Source organism: Mauremys mutica, chromosome 1 (genome assembly GCF_020497125.1).
Source record: "Mauremys mutica isolate MM-2020 ecotype Southern chromosome 1, ASM2049712v1, whole genome shotgun sequence".
NCBI classification, from domain to species: domain Eukaryota; kingdom Metazoa; phylum Chordata; order Testudines; family Geoemydidae; genus Mauremys; species Mauremys mutica.
Genome location: NC_059072.1, coordinates 343,240,267 through 343,261,016, shown reverse-complemented (window position 1 = coordinate 343,261,016; position 20,750 = coordinate 343,240,267). Strand labels below are relative to the sequence as shown.

Sequence of the window (20,750 nt, the reverse complement as noted above, 5' to 3'; positions counted from 1 at the left end):
TATAAGTTACCATCTCCACTCCTAAGAGTAATTACATTCTATTGTGATGCAGGATTTTTGTGGTTTAGAGGCTAAAGTACTTCACACTTCTTTAATTACATTTCCTTTCAACAAGTGAAGGGCCAAATTCCATTAATGTGTATGTAAGATCTTAGCCATAGTCTCTGTTAAGAACTTTTCACAAAGGCCCAAATTCCACAGCTTGGTCTGAGGCCTGGGGCCTAGCTAACAATGAACAATATATTGCTAAGAAAAACTGAGTAAACAGAGACAACCTTGCTTTGTTTCAACTAGATAAGTGGAGTCAGCAGAACTCCAGATGGGGAGTAGTAATTGGGTGTTGTAGCAGGGTGGCCCCTGCTCCTGCTGTGAGGGGTTTAAAAGCAGCCTGGCAGGGCTTGAGAGCTGCTGCTCTAAGCTGGGCTGATTGAGGGAGTGGCTGCAGGTGAGGCCACGCCCCAAACTGAGCCACAGCTGGCCCCTATAAAAGGCTGGAAGCTAGAGGCCCACACAGTCTCTCTCTGCCTTCAGAGAGAGAGGGGCCTGGCTGCTTAGGAGCTTGAGACTGGATACCTGAGTGAAGCAGGGCTGGGGAAGGCTGAGGAGCTGGGGAGCTCCAGCCTAGAAAGCCCCAGGCTGCGGCCTAGCAGTGGGCCAACAGGTACTGGGGGTTGCAGAGGGCAGCCCAGGGGTAGGCCAAGGCAGCAGGTCCAAACCCTCCTTGCCAGTGATGAGTAGGCTGATACTGCAGTCTGCCCCAGAGTGTGGGGCTAGACAATGACTGGCAGTAGCCAAATACTGAGGCAAGGTGGGGATAGAGGGTGGGGGTTCCCTGAGGAGGGGAGACCCTAAGAGAAAGGGGTTACTGCCAGGGGGCAGCACCCCATGTAAGAGGGCACCGGGTCCAGGGAGGGACACGGGGGCCAGAGGACAGGCGGATCACCGGCCTGCAGAGGGCGCTCCAGCGCTGGACAGAGCTAATTCCCGGAGTCACCAGCAGGAGGCGCCGCAGGGGTGAGTCCAACCCGTTACACGTGGTGGAGAATGCGGGCATGAGTTACAGACACACAAAGAGAAGAGTCTCAAAGTCAACTCCCGGTGCAGGAAGGAGATAGCGAACACCCTCCCCAAATGCCTACCAGGGTTCAGGGAGAGGCCCAACATGTCAGTATGAGATATGACATCCTTCCCCTCACAGATGTATCCTCCTTCGCAGGTGCCAACTCTAATTTTCAGAAACACAATGGTGAACCCTAAAACAATTGCTATTTGCTGTGTACTTCCACTGTCTTTTTGTTTTAAATCCCCAGGAATGTACCTGTTGGACAACCAGAAGAGTTACCTCATTCCTGTGGACCCCCAAATCATGATTTAATCTACACATTGCAATAGGAATAGTTTGAGGGAAAACACCTGTGTATTAGCAACATGTTAACTGAACCATGGGCGGAGCCATTATATAATCTTTTAGACTACTGGCTTATTGTGCTAATCTTGTCTTGCTGCTAGAACCTATCCAGGGGCTCAGGAACTCCCTCGCCGTCGCTTATCTCCACCCATGAGCCCCCTATATAATCCATTGTAATTAATTGTTTAGTGGTGTCTCTGAGGCTAATAAGCAAAGTGACTCTCCACCAGCATTGTGCATAATAAGGGGGCTATTAGGGGGGAGGGATAGCTCAGTGGTTTGAGCATTGGCCTGCTAAACCCAGGGTTGTGAGTTCAATTCTTGTGGGGGCCACTTAGGGATCTGGGGCAAAAATTGGTCCTGCTAGTGAAGACGGGGGGGCTAGACTCAATGACCTTTCAAGGTCCCTTCTAGGAGATTGGTATATCTCCAATTAAAAAAAAAGAATTCAGAAGCCTGTTTAATATATATGATAAATTAAGCAGATGCTAAAATACTTTGATGAACATGAAGCACTTTCCTACAGCCAGATCTACCATCTCAGAATTCTCCATTCATTTTTGTCAATGCTACATTCCCACCAACTAGGTTGCTGTGTAAGCTTATAAGAAATAGCTCCCTCATAGCAGCAATAATCACATCTACAGCAAATTCTGCTGCCATCACCTTGTTCCAGGGGAAACTCATGACAAGATAAAACAAAACACACACTCCCAAGGTAAGAAGTGCCCAGTTTCCTGTTTCAATAGAAAGGCAGAAAAATCAGCTATATAGTCTATGCCCTACATCTATTTTTAATTTCTAGCTTTATCCTGTTACTTCATATTACTTTCAATTAAGGTTTTTTTTTAAGAAAAATCTAATACCTTTCAGATTAGCCCCTAAATAACTCTCTCATTTGGGATTGTCTCATCATCCAGAGCAGATGGTTTGCTACAGGGGTAGTGTGACACATCAACAGACTCTTCTTCCTATATTATTTTTAAATGTATAAATTTAAATGCAAAATTTGAAAGATTCTATGCAGATCTGATACTGCTGAAATTATTTAAATCTATGGTATTTACAGCAGTGCGAGATACATCAATACTCATAAGTAGTTTTCATACAGGGTACAATGCAACAATAATGTAATGCTAGCAAAACTTGCATTTCATACCTGGAAAAAGAGGTTATTTACTTGTAGTAACTGATGTTCTTTGAGATGTGTTGTCTATATGTCTTTCACTCTTGGGTATTGTGTTTCCCTTAGCGCCACAGATTAGAACTTTGTCCTAGCTATCAGTACCCTGTTGTTCAGCACATGCCCACTGAATGCCCTCATACTTCCCACATTTTGAGGGCATAAAGGGATAGGGTGAACCAACTGCCTCTCAGCTTCTTCACCAGATGAAGTCTTGTAAGGACTTAGAATAGTGGAGAAGGAAGGTGGGTCGTGGAATACTTATAGTCAACACATTTGAAAAACATCAGTGGGCCTTACATCAAGACAGATCTATGTACTGCTCTCCCAAAGGTTGCATCCTCCCTCATTGCTTGACCAATTGTATAATGTTTCATGAAAATATAAACAGATGTGGCCACCTTACATATTTTCAAAACCGAGACATTATTAAAAAAAAGCAATGTGAGACGCTTGAGAACTTGTAGAATGCACCCTAACTACTGACAGAGAATCCCAATCTACAAACTGATACAAATTAATACATCCCAAAATCCAATTTGAAAGTGTCTGAGAAGAAATCTGTTTACCTTTAACCCTCTCAGTGTGTGCCAAAAATATTTTAGTTCTATTCAGATAATGGCTAAAGCTCTAGCTACATCTAAAGTATGCCAAGTTCTTTCCTCCATTAGTGTGAGATATTGGACAAAATATTGGCGCAAATGGATTGGTTAACACGAAACTCAAACACCATCTTTGGCAGAAAACTGTGATGAGGCCTTAATGAAATCTTATTCCTATGAAAAATCACATAGGGAGGACTTCTCATCAATGCATTAATTTCACCCACTCTACATGCAGAAGTAATTGCTACCAAAACCACTGTTTTCACGGACAGATGACTTAAATGGCCAGTTAGCTAAAGGCTAAATGGGGTTTTCATTAAACCTGACAATAAAATATTCAGATCGCCTGTGGAGGTGAGTCCTTTACTCAGGGAAGTACTTGAAGTAGACCCTCAAGGAAACTTAACTATGGGATATTGAAGCTAAATGTACTTTAATAGAATTAAATAACCCAGAGGATTTAAACCAGAGGAGGTTTCTAATATGAGAGGTATATTGGTCTAAAAAGGGGGAAAATATTATGATCTCAGGACCAAGCATCACATCTCTTCCATTTAGAGCTGTAAGTAGCCGTAGTGGAAAGTTTTCTACAATTTATTAAAATGTCCGGAACTGCCTGACAACAGGGGGGAGGGGGGTTTAGAGTGGGGAGCATGAGAGCATTCAGGGAGCATGTGCAGACCAACAAGTGACAGCTAGCTGGGAAAAAATTCTGAACACAGGGTGTGCAAAACCCAAGAGTGGAAGACAAATAGGCAGCCATTCAATGAACATCCAATGCTATCTCATATACTGTAAATAGCTAAACACACCATGAACAATGCAATGATTATTTACACAGTGCCAAGCTACCACTTGGTGCTTAATGGACAAACAGTCATGCATTAACTTGACACGGTTGAGTGCCTTTTCTGGGCCGAGGAAACAAGCACTGACTGGTGGGACCGCATTGTTATGCAGCTATGGGAGGAAGAGCAGTGGCTGCAGAACTTTTGACTGCGTAAGGCCACTTTCCAAGAACTGTGTGAAGAGCTTTCCCGAGCCCTGAATGCAGGTCTGTTCAGAAAGCTGCAAGATGTTTAAAAGATCGCTGATGTTGTTTGCTTACTACGTTAGACCTCAGTGAAAGCAATATCCCCATTGTTATTGCTGCCTGCTGTGTGCTCCATAATATCTGTGAAACAAAGAGAAAAGTTTTCACCGGGGTGGGGGATTGAGGCAGATTGCCTGGCAGCCAATTTTGAGCAGCCAGACACCAGGGCAATAAGAAGAGCACATCAAGGGGCTATGCGTCTCCATTAGGCTTTGAAAACCAGTTTCAGCAATGAGCCAGAGTAATGTGACTCATCTGTGTTGTTCCTTACCAAACTGTCCCCTTCATTGCATTTTCTCCCCTGTAAACTCCACCCTCACCAACCACCATGTGTTGAATGAATAAAGAGCCTTTTCTCCTCAATCCGTTATGTTTTATTATGCACACACACACACACAGCAAAGAAAAGTAAGATAACCTGGGGCAAAAGGGCTGATAATGTGGGGGTATAAACAAGAAAAGCTTGCTTACAGATGCACTGCAGTAGCAATCAAAGGTGCCTTCTGGTCCTTGTACCCTCCCCTGGTGTTGAGTGCAGGGGATATGGATCTCCCCTCCCCCACTCCCCGCCTCATAGGATGTTTGGGGAAGGAGATTGTAGAACTGGGCGATGATAGCAGCAGGTTCAGCATAGGCTGCAGAGGGACTCCAGTATCCAGCTGCCTTTCTTGAACCTCAATCAGACGCCTCAATATGTCTGATTGCTCCTTCATAAGCTGCAGCATCTCTTCCTGCGTGGCACACTCTTGTTCCCTGAATGCTCTTCTGTCCATGTCCATGTCCTCCCTGTCCATGTCCATGTCCTCCCTGTCCATGTCCAGGTTCTTGGACAGTGTAATCCTCCATGCTCTGAGCTCCATCTTGTCACTCTCGGAGGCACGCATTACCCAAATCTTCTTTTTCCACCTTCTAATCTGGGAAAGTCTCTGTCCCAGTGTGGAGGATGTCCCGATGGACAAGGTTTCAGCTGCAAGGAATGCAAAGCACAAGGGTAGCATTGACAGTGCATACATTGTTTCATGTGCAAGGTTGATTTTTTTTTAAAATCACCCCTCGATACACTTCACTGCAAGCCACAACATAATCACAACCGTAATCACAACTGCCAGCCCACACTGCTTCCCGCAGCTCCCATTGGCCGGGAACAGTGAACCAGAGCCACTGGGACCTGCAGGTGGCCGTGCCTGTGGACAGTCAGTGTAAATACTGTCTTGTGTCCCACTAGTGGATTACCCTGATGTGCCATGTGCAGCCCGTGGGCTGCAGGTTGCCCACCACTGCACTACACCTATTTTTTTGCTCAGATTAACTATGAAAAATAATAACATGTAACTCCTACAGTTTGAATGGAAATGTGCACTCACCAGAGGTGCCTTCCACAGCATCATACTCTGCCGCCAACTGGTCCTGTGAAGGGATGAGCTCCAGGGTTAAAAACAATTCTTGGCTGTCGGGGAGAATGGATCCTCCGCTTGCCTGCCTCACATTCTCCTCCTCATCAACAATGTCCTCCTCGTTGTTGCTCAAAGTCGCCCAGCACTCCTGGGAAGTATCCATGAAGCATTTTAGGGTAGTGGTAGGGTCACCGCCAAGAATCGCATGCAGATCCTCATAAAAGGGGAATGTCTGTGGGGCAGAACCAGAACGACTGTTCGCCTCCCTTGTCTTCTGGTACTCTTGCAGAAGCTCCTTTATTTTCATGCGTCACTGCTGCGTGTTCCTGGTGTAGCCCTTCTCCCCCATGCCCTGCGCGATCTTGGCACATATGTCAGCATTTCTTCTGCTGTATTGGAGCTCTGCCTGCACAGACTTCTCCCCAGACAGCAGTAAGATCCAGTGTTTCCTGTATGCTCCATGCTGGAGTGTATTTGCAGCTTTGAGTCTCCATGATCAGCTGTGCTGATAAACTCTCCATGCTGATCAAACAGGAAATGAAAATTCAAAAGTTTCCGGGGCTTTAAAAGGGAGGTGGCTGTTTCCTGTGTAGCTGGCTGAAGTGCAGTGGAGTTGAAAGTGCTCTCCAGAGCGGTCACAACAGAGCATGGTGGGACACCTCTGGGAGGCCAATTCATTCAAATTACACAACACAGTGTCTATACTATCCCCATGTCAACCTGTGTATGTTGAATCAAGCGCTATGCCTCTCACAGAGTTGGAGTTCAGAAGTCGACTTTAAGGCTACTTAGGTCGGTGGACGGGACTCGGTAGTGTAGACACATACATTATTAGATCGACTGAATGCGGCTTATGTCAACTTAAGTTTGTAGTGTAGACCAGGCCTATGAAAAGGAGCAGATATATTTCTTTACAGGCTTGGGATCTGTTAGCGAGGATGGAGGAAATGAAAGAGCAAAATGCCATCTTCAAAAGGAATAAGTCATGGATTGATATTTGTATGATATTGTTTGTTTATGGAATTACTTTTTGATAGATTTTATTTCTTATACAAAGCAGTGTTCTACATATATTCTCTAATGGGTAAATTCTGAATGTATTAATATGGTCAGATTTTAAAGTTTTGTAATGTTGATGCTACATATTATTATTGTCAAATAACAGGCTCAAATAAATTTTTTAAATTAAAGATTAAAACAGCACTATACAGAATATAGGAAGATGACATATTTCTGTAAATGGTGAAGAGAAGGTAGCTTGGTCCTTCTTCTGTACTTGGTGGAATGCTAACAGTGTTCATTCACAGTCTACCTCCTCAAACCCCTGTCCTTTTATAGGATATGAGACCAAGAAACTCCCTTTTGGAGGGAAAATACTTTTCCATGATTAATTTTATCATGTGTTCTGTTTTCCCAGTTACTGATGGAATTTCTTTTATGGTTCTCAGTTTACCTGACTGATGAGTAAAAAGGAATCTCTAACCCAGTCATCATTACTTACAGCTATGACAACCAACAGTTCTTAATGAGTTAAAAACACCTTATTCCATTCTATTATATCCATCTGTAATAACAAATATTCTTTATCGATCACCCAGTTCAAAACAGAAAACATCTGCCATAACAAATATCCCTTATCAACCACCCAGCTTTGTTTATAACATATTTCTTTTGACACTTTTAGTAGTCTGAAGGGGTCTTTTCCCTGGACACCTGGATTCCCATGTCCTGATGATGCTGAGGATAATTAGATACAGCCCAATACTCAGTCGTATAAAATTCCTGAATACAAGTCACTCACAGAACCAATGCTCTGGGTCTTAGAATTCAAACACACTCTTTGCTAATATCAGAAAGATTTGGGGAGAATAGTTCATATGTAAATTAATATACAAGAAAAAGAGGACTCAAAGGGTTAATATTTACTAACAGGTACTAACAATTATTAAACAAAAGCTAAGGCCTGACTTTTCAATCCTGGGTGCAAAACGATAAATCCTAAATCTGTTTTTAGGCCTGATTTTCAAAGGTGCTGAGGGCCTCTTTCTCTCATTGACTTCAGTGGAATTTGTGGATGCTCAGCAACTCTGAAAATTAGCCCAGTTTTACTTAAGAGCCTAGCTTTAGGCAAGCAGGTTTGAAATCTTTGGACCAAATTTTTTTTTTGTTTGCTTGTTTCTTTGTAAATTTGTACATAATTTTCAGCATTGATATACTTGGATTTTGCCATATCCTACATCTACCATTAACATTAACGTGAATGTTAGGGCTGCATTTCCTTGTTCTAGCCTGATAGCTTATCCCTTAAAGAAAAGAAGGTTAAAAAAGATGGGGCAGGCAGTCAAATACTTTCACCAGGTCAGGGAGAAAGAAGAGAGTGCAGTCCACTGTCTTTGCCAGATACTTCAAGGGATAATAAACTGAAAGCTAATTCACATACACTTCTTTAAGTGGTATAGTTTCATGTCACAAATTATTAGATTAGCCAACTGTATCTTCATCTGGGATTCTAGTGTTAAATCATTCATGGAAAATGTCCTGAGTTAATGTTTAGTTTAATTTGCTGTGGTTTTGCTCAAAATCTGAATGTGTCTCTCATTAATTCTGAACGCTTCTTTCCCTAATTAATTTCTACAATCAATTTTTTTATTCCTTTAGAGATCCTGTTAGCCACCTATAGTTCCAACCTAGCTTTTACAACAATCCTATAAGAAATGCCATGTGGAACTGTGATATGTTTGAGGGTTTTTTTTATTTCAGATTTGTTCTTACAAGTGAATTTGCAGCTCATAGGAGGTGCTGGATTGGCAGCATTGGAAACTAAAATCTTCTCTTTTTCATCAGTTTATACTGTGACAATGCAAATATCTACCCAGTGTCCTTTGCCAGCGTGCCTTGATCTTGGCCTGGAGATAAGATAGAGTAGTTTGGACTCTGTGTCTACTCAATCCTTGGCCTCTCTGCTGAGGTGAAAATAATTCACTAGTTTTTGTGGTAGAGTCCACCAGGAAAATAACTGAGACTATCAGTTTAGTTCACGTAGGCTGCCTAGCAGTCTTTGGTCACTATTGACCAGTGACAGATTTGAACCAAGCATAGTAAAGAACAGTTTCAAATCCTTTCACCAGCTGCAGACTTTGGTGCCTAGATTTTTTCATTTATGGTGCTTGATATTCCAAGGGCTGAGCTTGAGTTCAGTGGGAGTTGTGGGTGCCAAACACCTCAAAAAGATCTGGTTTCATTTTAGGCACACATGTATGAAAGTTTCGGTAGCAACTTTTAGACAATTCTTACATGCTCTTACAGAGCTAAGACTGGAATGGTGGTCTTTCACATTCAAACAATACAGGCCACTAGCACATGAGCTAAAGGGGTTCACCCTTTATGAGTATAGGAGGTCCCTTATTCTCCTTCAGGACCACCCACTTGACAGGATATAATCAAACACAAAATATCAAACAAGACAGACAAAGGGTAGAGAAAAGGAAGCACTGCACTCCCCATTTCATAGATGGGGAGCTGAAGCACACTGAGACTAAGTGCCTTGTGCAATGTCACAGAGAATGTCTGTGTCAGAGTCAGGAATTGAAGGCAGATCTCCTGAGTTTCAGTGTAGTATCTCAACCACAAAGCCACCCTTCCTGCATTACATAGCCACCACATGACATTTTCCAACACCTGAGCCATCTATTTCACTATATATACTTGTAACTATTCAGCTATTATGGTACCTCTTGGTTTTTCTGTAGACTCGCATGGCCTGTGGCAGAAGATTTTGTCTTCTCCCATTTCTCTGCAACTTGATTTGCTTCTTCTGTTTTTTGCTCACAGCTTTTTTGGGAGTTTAGCAATGTCACTTCATAAAACTCTTGAATATCTGTTAGCAATGAGAAACAAATAAAGACTTCATTTGATATGCTGGATTCAGCAGCCCTTGGTATTTTTCTGTAACCAGTAAATATTTATGTACTTTGGAAGCTACATTATAATGGTAAACATATAATATTACATTTCTAGCAGAAGCCAACATGCCAATTAGTTTTCTGAATTTTTATTCATCATTTCGAGGAAATATATGAACAACAACTATTGAGAGAAGATTGAGAATGAACATACTGCTATAACAAATGAACAACATATATAAACCAAGATATGGTATGAGATACGAACAGTTCAAATCATCTTGGAAAACAAACTAGAAACCAAACAGATGTTGGCCACTCACCCCTGACAGCTCTCCCGGGTGGTGGAATAGCTCCTAGTCTTAGCTGCCACTTCAATGGGAACTCTTTTGAAGTGGGCCAGGACACAGAGGCGATCCTAGTTAGGCCAGGCAGGAACTGCCTCCAGTTACACTAGGTAAACCCCTTCAGAATTACATCTCACTATTCCAACAGAAGAGGTAGCTCTAGCCAGGACCAGGAGCTGCTGACAGCAGCAGCTCTGGCCAGCACAGTTCCTACCTGCCAAAACTGCCTCTGTATTTAATTATTAATGGAAAACATTAAGGATCCAAATCTATGCCAATTCAAATACCTGCAAATTGGACTAATCTTCATCTAATTTTTACTGTCTTCACCATCACAAAATAGCTTAGTACTAGTATAAGATGATGAAAAAGGTCTCCGGGCATAAGAAATTGTCCTTTTAAAATGATAAACTGCAATCTATAGAAAGTTATATGAGCACTAATTTAGCAGAAATATTTCACAATTACTAGCAGAAACTTACTAAATGGTATAAAAATGGAAAGATCTGTAGGAATGTATAGTTATATAGTGCTTAAGGTCACTTTTCACCATTAAAATTAAAAACTATAACACTAACTACAGCAGGAATGCAATTTTTTTGTAACCACTGTTAGAATTTGCATAACAAAATTACAAGTGTACAGTGTATAAGATTCCATACCAAGTCAATTTATACGGCACCTGCAAGGAGAAAAAACACATTAAAGAAATATGTAGTGAACTCTAAGTAAATGCCCTACAGAAATAAGCTAGAGAAATGGACCTGTGGTTGTTGCATACAGCTGCCACAGTTGTAGTTGTAAGAGTATTATCTGGTTTCACAAGAGTCAGACAGCAAGGGAAGTGGAAGTCATTATTTGCAATTTGACATTAGAGACTACCTGATTTGTGTGTTTATTAAAAAATAGTACACACAATGTGTGCATATTAAAGAGACAGAGATTCTTTTTAAAAGGTCTTCTTTATCTGCTCTACAAAGACTCTAGGTTTCTCTCTCTAGAAAAATGATGACTGGTGTGTAGATGAGAGAAGAGCACTTATACTGGTGTAGACTGAATTTCAGCACACTCTTGTAATTACAAAACCTCATGATGAAGCTTAGAGGATTCAATCGCATCATGATACCACAAGCTAAAAGTGCCATCCCTATAGAACAGGGCAGTAACTTGCAGTCAAGGTGTGCACAAAACAGGATCTAAAATCTGTGTCACGTGAAAATACTCTTGATGTAACAATTCTAGTGATGTGTTTTGAAACTGTTGAATGATCTCCATTGAACAGTGCTGAGGATCGGAAAGAGTTGCAATGGACTGACAGCAGTGTTGGGATCAAGCTAGGACACCTGTAGTGGGGCGGCTCCCCCACTCCACTGGAAAAGGGGTTAAAGTCAGCCCTGGGAGAAGGTTGTGGTTGAGAGCAGCTAAGCTGGGCTGATTGGGGAAGCGGCTGCAGCTGGCCTGTATAAAAAGGCTGTGAGGCAGAGGCCAGAAAAGAGAAGTCTCTCTCTAGGCTGGGAGAGAGCAGGGCCTGGCTGCCTGCAGAAAGGGCACTGGGAGTGAAGCAGGGCTGGGGAGAGCCAGAGGAGCAGGGGAGCTCCAGGCTGGCAACTGCCCAGGCTGCAGGGCCTGGTCCAAAGCCCATATTGTTACTGGGAGGCAGAAGGCAGCAGGTCCGAAACCCCTTGCCTATGATGAGTAGCTTTTACACTGCAGTCTGCCCCAGGGAGCGGGGGCTTGGCAATGACTGGCAGTAGCCCAGACTGAGGCAAGGTGGGGATTAGAGGGTTGGGGGTTTCCCAGAGAGGGGAGACCCATAGAGATTGGTGGGGGTATTGCCAGGGGGCAGCCCCAGGGTAAAGGGGCACCGGGGTCCAGGAGGGACACGGGGCCAGCTACAAGCAGGACACCAGCCTGCAGAGGGCACCCAGGCTGGAAAAGAGCTAATACCTCTGTGGCACCTGCTGCTGGTCGTCTCAGGGAGAGTCCTGCATCGCTACAGCACTGTACTGGGGTTGAGATGGGTGGAGAGGCCATATTTAAAATAGATGCTGCAGCATGGCAGTTGCCATTTCACATAATCACAAATCTAGTCTTTTTTCTGGATGTGACTTATAGGAAGATAAATCCAGCCAAATTATAGTCACTTATTTGTTAAGATAGGGCTGGCTTGCTGTATTCAATTACTTCATTTGCATTTGCTGTTCTCTTAGCCTCGCCTGAATTTTTTGTTAAGTTTAACACAATAACTACAACCACGACCACAGGGAATCTTATATATTCTAATATTAAGTAGCCATGAAGAGAGCACTGGGGGCTTTAAATTTTCTGTATGCAGCATAATTACTTAATGTTGTATGAGTGTCCCAAAAATGCTTGAAAAAATGCACCTGTATAACTTTACACATGTATATGGACACATATATAATACTAAGCCATGTATTAAATGGTGCAGTCATAAGTCTAGTCTAATGAGTCACCTTCTACCTCAATGATGGTCTCTCTAATAGTTCACGAACTCTCTCCCAAACAACTTATAAGAAAATCCATAAGGGGCCCAATAATCCTATAAGTTACACTGGGTTGTGCTAGATCAGTGGTTCTCAAACTTTTGTGTTGGTGACCCCTTTCACTCAGCAAGCCTGTGAGTGAGACACCCCCCCTTATAAATTAAAAACACTTTTATATTTAACACTATTATAAATGCTAGAGGTGAAGTAAGGTTTGTGGGTGCAGGCAGACACCCCACAACCCCCTACATAATAACCTCATGACCCCCTGAGGGGTCACAATCCCCAGTTTGAGAATCCCTGTGCTAGTGTAACTCCACTGACTTAATCCTGTTATACACTAGTATAAGGGAGAGCAGAATTGGGCCCTTATTAAAGGTGGGGCTCATAGCACTGCCTATTATTATGATTGCCCAACACTTCCCATTGTAAGATTCTGTTTTCAGTTGCTTATAACTTTTCCAAACCTTAACCATTTGGGCTGAAATTTTCCATGCCAGGTGTCTGCCTCAAGCTGAATTTTTTGGAAAACTGAAGCCAAAAGGTTTTAGTCATTGTAGAGAATGAGGTTAGGAGAAAAATACATTGTTTAATCATGTTAAAAAATTATTGGGACCTTTCCTTAGAAAATACCGTAACCCTCCCATTGGAAGTCAAAGTCTGATGTAAAGTTCACAACACAAGTCCACAGCAGAGTAAGGAACAGAACCCTGAATTCTTAACGCCCAGTCCTGCACTCTAGAAAGCACATATGTTAGCAGTGAACTACCAACAAATATTTAATGTTATAATCAGAGTGAAAGGGTGGCTACAACTAAGACCAATGAGATAAAACTACTAGGATGAATACTGCGGGTTAGGGGGGAATCTTAACTGTGATATCCATGAAACAGCAGACTAATCTTCCAGAGGAAGCTGCAAAAGCCCCATGATTCGAGATATATAAAACTTGTCTGGAAAACATTCTAGAGAGATTTTCTAAAGAACAATCTTGCCCTGGGGGATGTAATAGAGAACTCAGTATGTCTACACCTCTAACTAGTGTAATAAAAAGAAAATCCATGAGAATAACCTGGGTTAAAATTTAAGATTTACATTTGATTTAAACCTTTAATTTAATATTATAAAGCCCTTTAATTTAACATTATAAACCCCACATGGGAATGAATCCCAAGTTTGGAAGACGCAATAGGCTACAATGTAGAAAAGCTCACTTCTGCAGCTCTTATGCAGCTAGTATCTAAGCCCTGGTCTACACTGGAGGGGATCAATCTAAGTTAAGCAACTTCAGCTACGTGAATAATGTAGCTGAAGTCGACGTACTTAGATCAACTTACCATGGTCTCTTCACCGTGGTGAGTCGACTGCTGCCGCTCCCCCGTCGATTCTGCTTGTCCAGAGTACAGGAGTCGACGGGAGAGCGCTCGGGAGTCGATTTATCATGTCTAGACTACACGCGATAAATCGATCCCCGCTGGATCGATCACTGCCTGCTGATGTGGTGGGTAGTGAAGACATACCCATGCAGAGATAACAAGTTCAAGCATTTCCCCTATGGGGATCAGACAATCATAAAGCCAAACTATGTTGCGTAAAGCCATTTTTCTACACACAGTATTCTTATCAGCTGCAGCAGAAGATCAGGATCCAAGAGTTCAAACCTGTTAGTCAACTCCTGGTGATTAGGGCTGGCTGGGAACTGCTTTTTTTGTGTAGTGGGGATTTCCATGACTTCAAAATGTTTTTCCATTCAGAAATATAATGTAAAAAAAAAGATTTGGGGATTTTCAGTTGGATGAAAAATTTTAACACAATTCAGTTCATGTCAAACAAATGTTTCCATTTCTGATCAAATATAAACTTTTGTTCTGATTTCACCTTTTTATATTATATAATATAAAATTTTAAATTTTGAAATAAAAGGTCATTTTGAAATGGAAAATTGAAACCTGTTTTAAAAAATCAGAACAATTTCCATTTTTTTTTTCAAATAAATTTTTGACAAAATTTACACACTTCTGTGAAATGTTTCACTTTCGACTAATAGACATTTTGCAGCATAATGATCATTTCCAACCAGCACTACTCTGGAGTATAACAAACTAAATAAATCAAGTATTTTCAAAGCAATCATAATGCAAACACAATTAAACCCAGTGCTCAAAGGAGCAAAATTAAACTGTTAACTCATGGTCACAACTCAGATTTGCCCAGACCAATTTTATTGAAAGAAATCCAGCCAGATTTTCAGCTATGGAGTGGGGAGAGAAGATAGGTAGTAGACTGAGTGGGGTGAGCATAAACAGCAGAACATTGGGAACTATTTAAGAATATTTTACTAAATACCTCCAAATTCACAATCTCACAATCAAGAAAGCAGATTTTATATAATCTCCTTTCACTTCTCCTCTATAGCAGGGTTTTTTTTAATCAGCATATTTATAAGATAAGGGAAGCAAAAGGACACAAGAAAGGACATTGAGAAATCAATAGTCAGCAGAATTAAGGACTGTAGGAAGTTTTTAAAATATATTAGGAACAAAAGGACTCCTAACAAAGATACTGGTTGAAAATGGTAGAATTTTCAATAATAATGCAGAAAAGGAAGTAAGTGATCAAGCAGTAGGTAACAAACAGTGCAGCGTTAGACCAGGCTGAAGTTGCATTGAACAGATATTCACACTCAACAGTTGATGAAAAAAAGTGAAAATGAGGATTAAAGGTGTTTGCCATTTTCTCTTCAAAAGGTATCGGATTCTGCTTGGCTGGAAGCATTTTGGAAAGTAGCAAAATCATATGGAATTGCAGATTTGATCATTGCTATATATGACAACACTTACAATGCTGCAAGAATTGGTGCAAAATTAAGCAACTGATTCAAATCAAAGACAAAGGTGGATGGAATCACCTTCACTTTTCATCATGTATTTAAAGTAGACATTAAAAATGTTAGGTAAGTCTGAGGGCATGACATTGGATGATCTTGCATGAAGCTCCTTAGCTTATGCAGCTGACATACTACACCTGGCAGACACATGTGAAGTAATTATGATACTCTTCATTACCCTGGAAAATTGGTGTAGTTGACGTGGAGTTGCAGTAAATGCCAGGAAGACGAAGTAGTTGCATCTTGGAAAAGGGACAATAGATTAAGTGTGGAAACACAGCAGCAGTGAAGCCACAGAACTAGTAAAATCTTATGGGTATCTAGGAAGCTTGAACAGAGCCAATGGTTCCCTCAAGGCTGAGGTGGAAAAGTGAGGTGCCTTGGCTACAAGTGCTGCGAAGAAATGGACTGATAAAAACATTGTTTGGTGCCAACATGCAAATTTATAAAACCAGGATACTAACAATATTATTCTATTGTCTGCACTTACACATCCATCACCTATCACCCACATACTGATGGTCAATCCAAATGAGCTAATCAAGTGTTAGAACAATACCTGAGCTGCTTCACAAACTTCCACTAGGACAACTGGTTGAGCCTCCTACCCCAAGCAGAGTTTGTTTACAACAACGCCAACCATGTCTCCACTGGGCAGAGTCTATTCTATGCCACTTGTGGCTTCCAGCCCCATTTCATCTGGCCACACCTGTCAACTCCACAAATCCCACAGCCACAGACTGGATGTGGCAGATCCATGAGGTCCAAAGAAGAACTCAAGGCCTACCTGGAAAAGGCCAAGGAGGACTACGAGCAGTACACTCACTGTCAGCGCTAGAAAGGCCCAGCATTCATGTCAAGCAACAAGTGTGACTCTCAGCCCCAAACCACTGCACCAACTGGCTGTGTCATAAACCGGACCACCGACACCTCAGGCTATAGCCCTTCAACCAGGGAATCAACACAGTGACCATGAAGCTTCAGTTAGCCACATCCCTCAAAATAAACCAGTATTTCACATATCCTTGCTAAAACCCCACATCAACAATCCTTTCACTCAGGGAGCCAACAACTTCCCACTCTGGTGCAGATCCAGTGAGATGATGAGTATGAGGTCCACAAGATACTGGACTCAAAAAATCAGACATGCTCCTTCTGATATCCTGTGGACTGTGAGAGCTATGGCCCAGAAGAGCAATGCTGGGAGCCTGCATCCCATGTCCATTCCTCTGACCTCATGGCAGCCTATCCAAACAAACCCAGGCCAGGAGGGGGTGCTTGTGGGATAGGTAATGTAAAGCCATATGGGTCTAGAACCAAGACCTGCAGAGGTGCCACATAGCTAGCATCTCCATGCTGCCCACTAGCAGTAGGGGTCTTACAGACAGCAGCCCGCTGCCTCTTGATTGGCTCCCCACCCTATATAAACCTAAGGGGTGTTGCACAACGTGTCCAAGGAACAGTGTGGATTCTCTATACCTGACATGACCATTCCTTGTTCCTGAACTCCTAGTTTCTACCTCAGCTTGATTTGGACTTTGCCTTCTGACTAGGACTCTGAAACCTGACTTGGACTCTGACCCTTGGTATCAAACCTGGCATGGAACCTGATTATGCCCTCCTGTGCTGCTCATTGCCTCAGGTTTCCCCCTACTCTGACCATTAGTTTTGTCTCCCTGGGTTGGGATCCTGAAAAATCTGACCTAGAAGCTGATCAACTATATGGCAGGACATTGTGACCAGGTGGGGCTTAGAGGAACAAGCATGAACAGGAATGAGTGGCTCCCAGTTTTCACAAGGATGCTCTGGGATGAAAAAGACCATGAGAGCAGTAACTCAGGAACATGTTAAATAGCAGTGACTCAAGTTAGACATTCTAAATCAGCCCGTCTGGATAATTTGCATTCTAGAGTTTTAAAAGAGATGGCCAAAGAGTTTTCTGGCATTTGTCTTGATACTTCATGACATTTTGATTAAGAAACTAGAATGACACAATCAATAAGGCACACATTAATTGAATTAAAAACTAGCTAACTGATAGATCTCAAAATGCAAACGTAATTGGGAAATCATCATTAAGCAGATGTGGTTTTAGTAAAGTCTTGCAGGGATCTGTTCTTGGCCCTACTTTATTAAACATTTGTATAAATGATCTGGAAGAAAACAAAATAATTACAGATAAATTTTGCAGATGACCCAAAGGCTTGGAGTGGTATATAATGAAGAGGACAGGTCACTGATACAGAGTGATCTGAATCATTTGGTAAGCTGGGTGCAAACCAACAACTTGATGGGGCACTCTAGCCTGGGAAAACAAGATAAGACTTGAAGGTCACAGTGGATAATCAACTGAACATGAATTCTCAGTGTAATGCTGTGGCCAAAAGGGCTAATGCAATCCTTGGATCTATAAACAGAGGCATATTGAGTAGGAGTAGAGAGGCTATATTACCTTTGTATTTGGCACTGGTGCAACTACTGCTGGAATACTATGAGAAACAAGGTAGGTGATGCAATATCTTTTATTGGATCGACTTCTGTTAGTGAGAGAGGCAAGTCCATCTCCCTCACCAACAGAAGCTGGTCCAATAAAAGATATTGCCTCACCCACCTTGTCTCTAATATCCTGAGACCAACACAGCTACAACACCACTGAATTCAATGCTGGAATAATGTGGCCAATTCTGATGTCTACAATTCAAGAAGAATCTTGAAAAATAGGAGAGGATTCAGAGAAGAGCCACAAGAATGATTAAAGAATGGAATGCATATCTTATAGTGAAAGACTCAAGGAGCTCAGTCTATTTAGTTTACAAAGAGAAGGTTGGGGGTAACTTGGTCAGTCTATAAGGACCTACAAGCAGAACAGAAATTTTATAATAGAAGGCTCCTCAATCTAGCAGACAAAGGCAAAGCAAGATCTAATGTCTGGAAGCAGAATCTAGACAAATTCAGACTGGAAATAGGGCACAATTTTTTAACAGTGGGAGTAATTAACCATTGGAACAATTTACCAAGTGTTGTGGTGGATGCACCATCACTGGCAATTTTTAAATCAAGTTTAGATATTTTTTTCTAAAAGGTATGCTCTAGTTCAAACAGGAATTGGTTCAAGGAAGTCCTATGACCTATGTAATGCAACTGGTCAGATTAGATTATCATTGTGGTGCCTCCTGGCCCTAGGACCAGAGAGCAATTGTTTTTTCCTTTTTCTCTTTTTCCTACTGATTAATTACCCCAAGGCTGAGATGATGTTCATCCTTGTGAATGAGCATGTGTAATGTAGAGAGTAAGTAGGTTTAAGTGGTAGGCACAGTATCCTGCAGGGAACAGGAGTAAGGCTCAAGGCCATTACACACCCACTCCCTTACTCAAACACATACTGTGAAAGAGTCTGCCTGGGAACAGAGGAAAATCATGCCTGAGAGGACATAAGAGTCAGGAATCAGAGCTAGTTTCCAGGCAACCTAATAAGCACAGCTGACCTGCACACAGGCTGCCTGACTGGGCCAGCACTTAAACCAGCAGCTTGCTGATTGCTCAATGCTCATGCCCACCACAGTGACTACTCCTGTGTTGCCTTGTTCCTGCAGCCCAGCCCTTTCCCTGCCTGAAAACCCACCTTGTTGTTTCCTGCTTGCTCCAGGTGATTCTCGCTCTGTCCATCCGCTCAAGCCTCTGGCTCCTGCCTCTGACTTGACTCTTGGCTCTGGCTTCTGATGCCTGCCTCCAGCTCTGGCCCTAGCCCCAACACTCCATTCCCAACATGTGCTCCTACCACTAGGTTAGACCTCCCTCATCCTGGTCACCTGGCAATAAGTTTAACCACATTCCTCATCATGTAATTGAGGCAATTAGCTACATATTCCTTTCTTAAGGCTTACTAGTGCTAAGATGTAGAAGTAGCATGGTGACCATGCAACAGGGCATCAAAGGCAAGATCAGATTCTCTTGTGCTCTCTACCCTGCTCATCACTTTTTGCCTTGTGCTTACATGTGTATCTCTCCACCTTTGCACCAGATCCTCAATTAACCAGTTAGTGTTTTTCTGGTTAAGTGAAGCAAAGGCTCTATAACCAGTGTGATTAACAGGAGGAAGAGAGGACACCCTATGCAGCCTGTTGCACTGAGGTTACATCTACACTATGAGCTAGGGGTGTGGTTTCCTCACCATGTACACAAAAACACACACTAGCTCTCATTGAGCTGGCATGGGTATAAATAGCAGGGTAACCGCAATAACCTGGGTAGCAGCAGCTGAGCAGTGCCAAGTACATACCCATTGGTTTTGTGTGTTCTGGAGTTTTGAGGGAATGATTCCCAAGCAGATGTCTTGCACAGTGCTTTTCTCTCTCTCCTTTTATTTATTTATTGGCACTGCAGAGGGAAAGGGATTAAGAGGAGGCTGCCCATTTTACAATTTTTACTTTCACAGTGTTTCCTGGGAAAAAAATTGCCAACAGCAAATGAGAAAAGTTTCCCTGTATTCAATCCCCAAACAGTGTTCTAATTTAAGTCTCTCTGCTGTCACATAGCATGCTGTACCATGGCAACTTATGTTAACTGATGTTCACACAATGTGGTTCTGAAATGTTTTTAAGTCTTTATTTAGGTCATTGGTACAGATACGTAATGATCAGAATGCTTTTTTACATTCCTTCAGGTTATCCTACCATGAAGCAATTTCTCTTAACCCAAAATATTAACATGCAATACAGCCCTACTTATGTTAGCCAAACCAAAAGGATCACTGTTCATGAAGTCCAATTCTCCCTATATTTACATCAGTGTAACTCCAGTCACTTCAGTTATGTTATTTTTGATTTACAACACTGACATCAGGATCAGAATCAGGAGGACGTGTATGAAGTCTCTGAAAGATAGGTTCCAAATATTTATTTTATCTGTCTTGTATTTACAAAGCAAGCAGGGAGGGCGGGAGGGGGGGCAATTGGCATCAGCATGTTCTTTAGAGAGTGCAGGCTACCTGATACCTTCTATATTTTATATAACAAGAACAATTAAGCTTGAAAGGATAACCTTGTACATCGCTTGATTTGGTTACACTGTGTGTTTCAGCAAACACTTCCTCCCTTGTGACTTACTGTACCTGTCATCACTTCATAACAAAATACAAACATTTATACTCATAGGGCCTGATCCAAAGCCCATGGAAGTGTACAGAGAGACTTCCCACTGACTTCAATGGGCTTTGGATCAGCCCCACAGGAAGCATATATACCCAGACTATAAATGACCATGAGCTGTTTTCTCCATCTTTGCCTGGCAAAATGAGAGCGCTTTTCTGTCTGATGTGACCTTACTACCATCCTGTCTTCTCAAGACTGGATTATTGTAATACATTCTACATGGGGCTATGTATTGGGTCCACTTGGAAATGACACCACTGCACCAGGATCTGCT

At 42.2% G+C, this 20,750-nt stretch overlaps 1 protein-coding gene across 6 annotated transcripts in view; it reads right to left on the bottom strand.

The window, feature by feature from the left end:
• Window positions 1–20,750, bottom strand: part of DLG2 (discs large MAGUK scaffold protein 2) — a 1,465,131-nt gene that overhangs the window by 1,246,834 nt on the left and 197,547 nt on the right. For all 6 annotated transcript variants that reach the window (XM_045020521.1, XM_045020529.1, XM_045020530.1 and 3 more), the window contains one exon: window positions 9,415–9,560. In XM_045020521.1, the coding sequence (XP_044876456.1) occupies window positions 9,415–9,560 (146 nt within the window). The remainder of the gene's footprint in view (window positions 1–9,414; window positions 9,561–20,750) is intronic.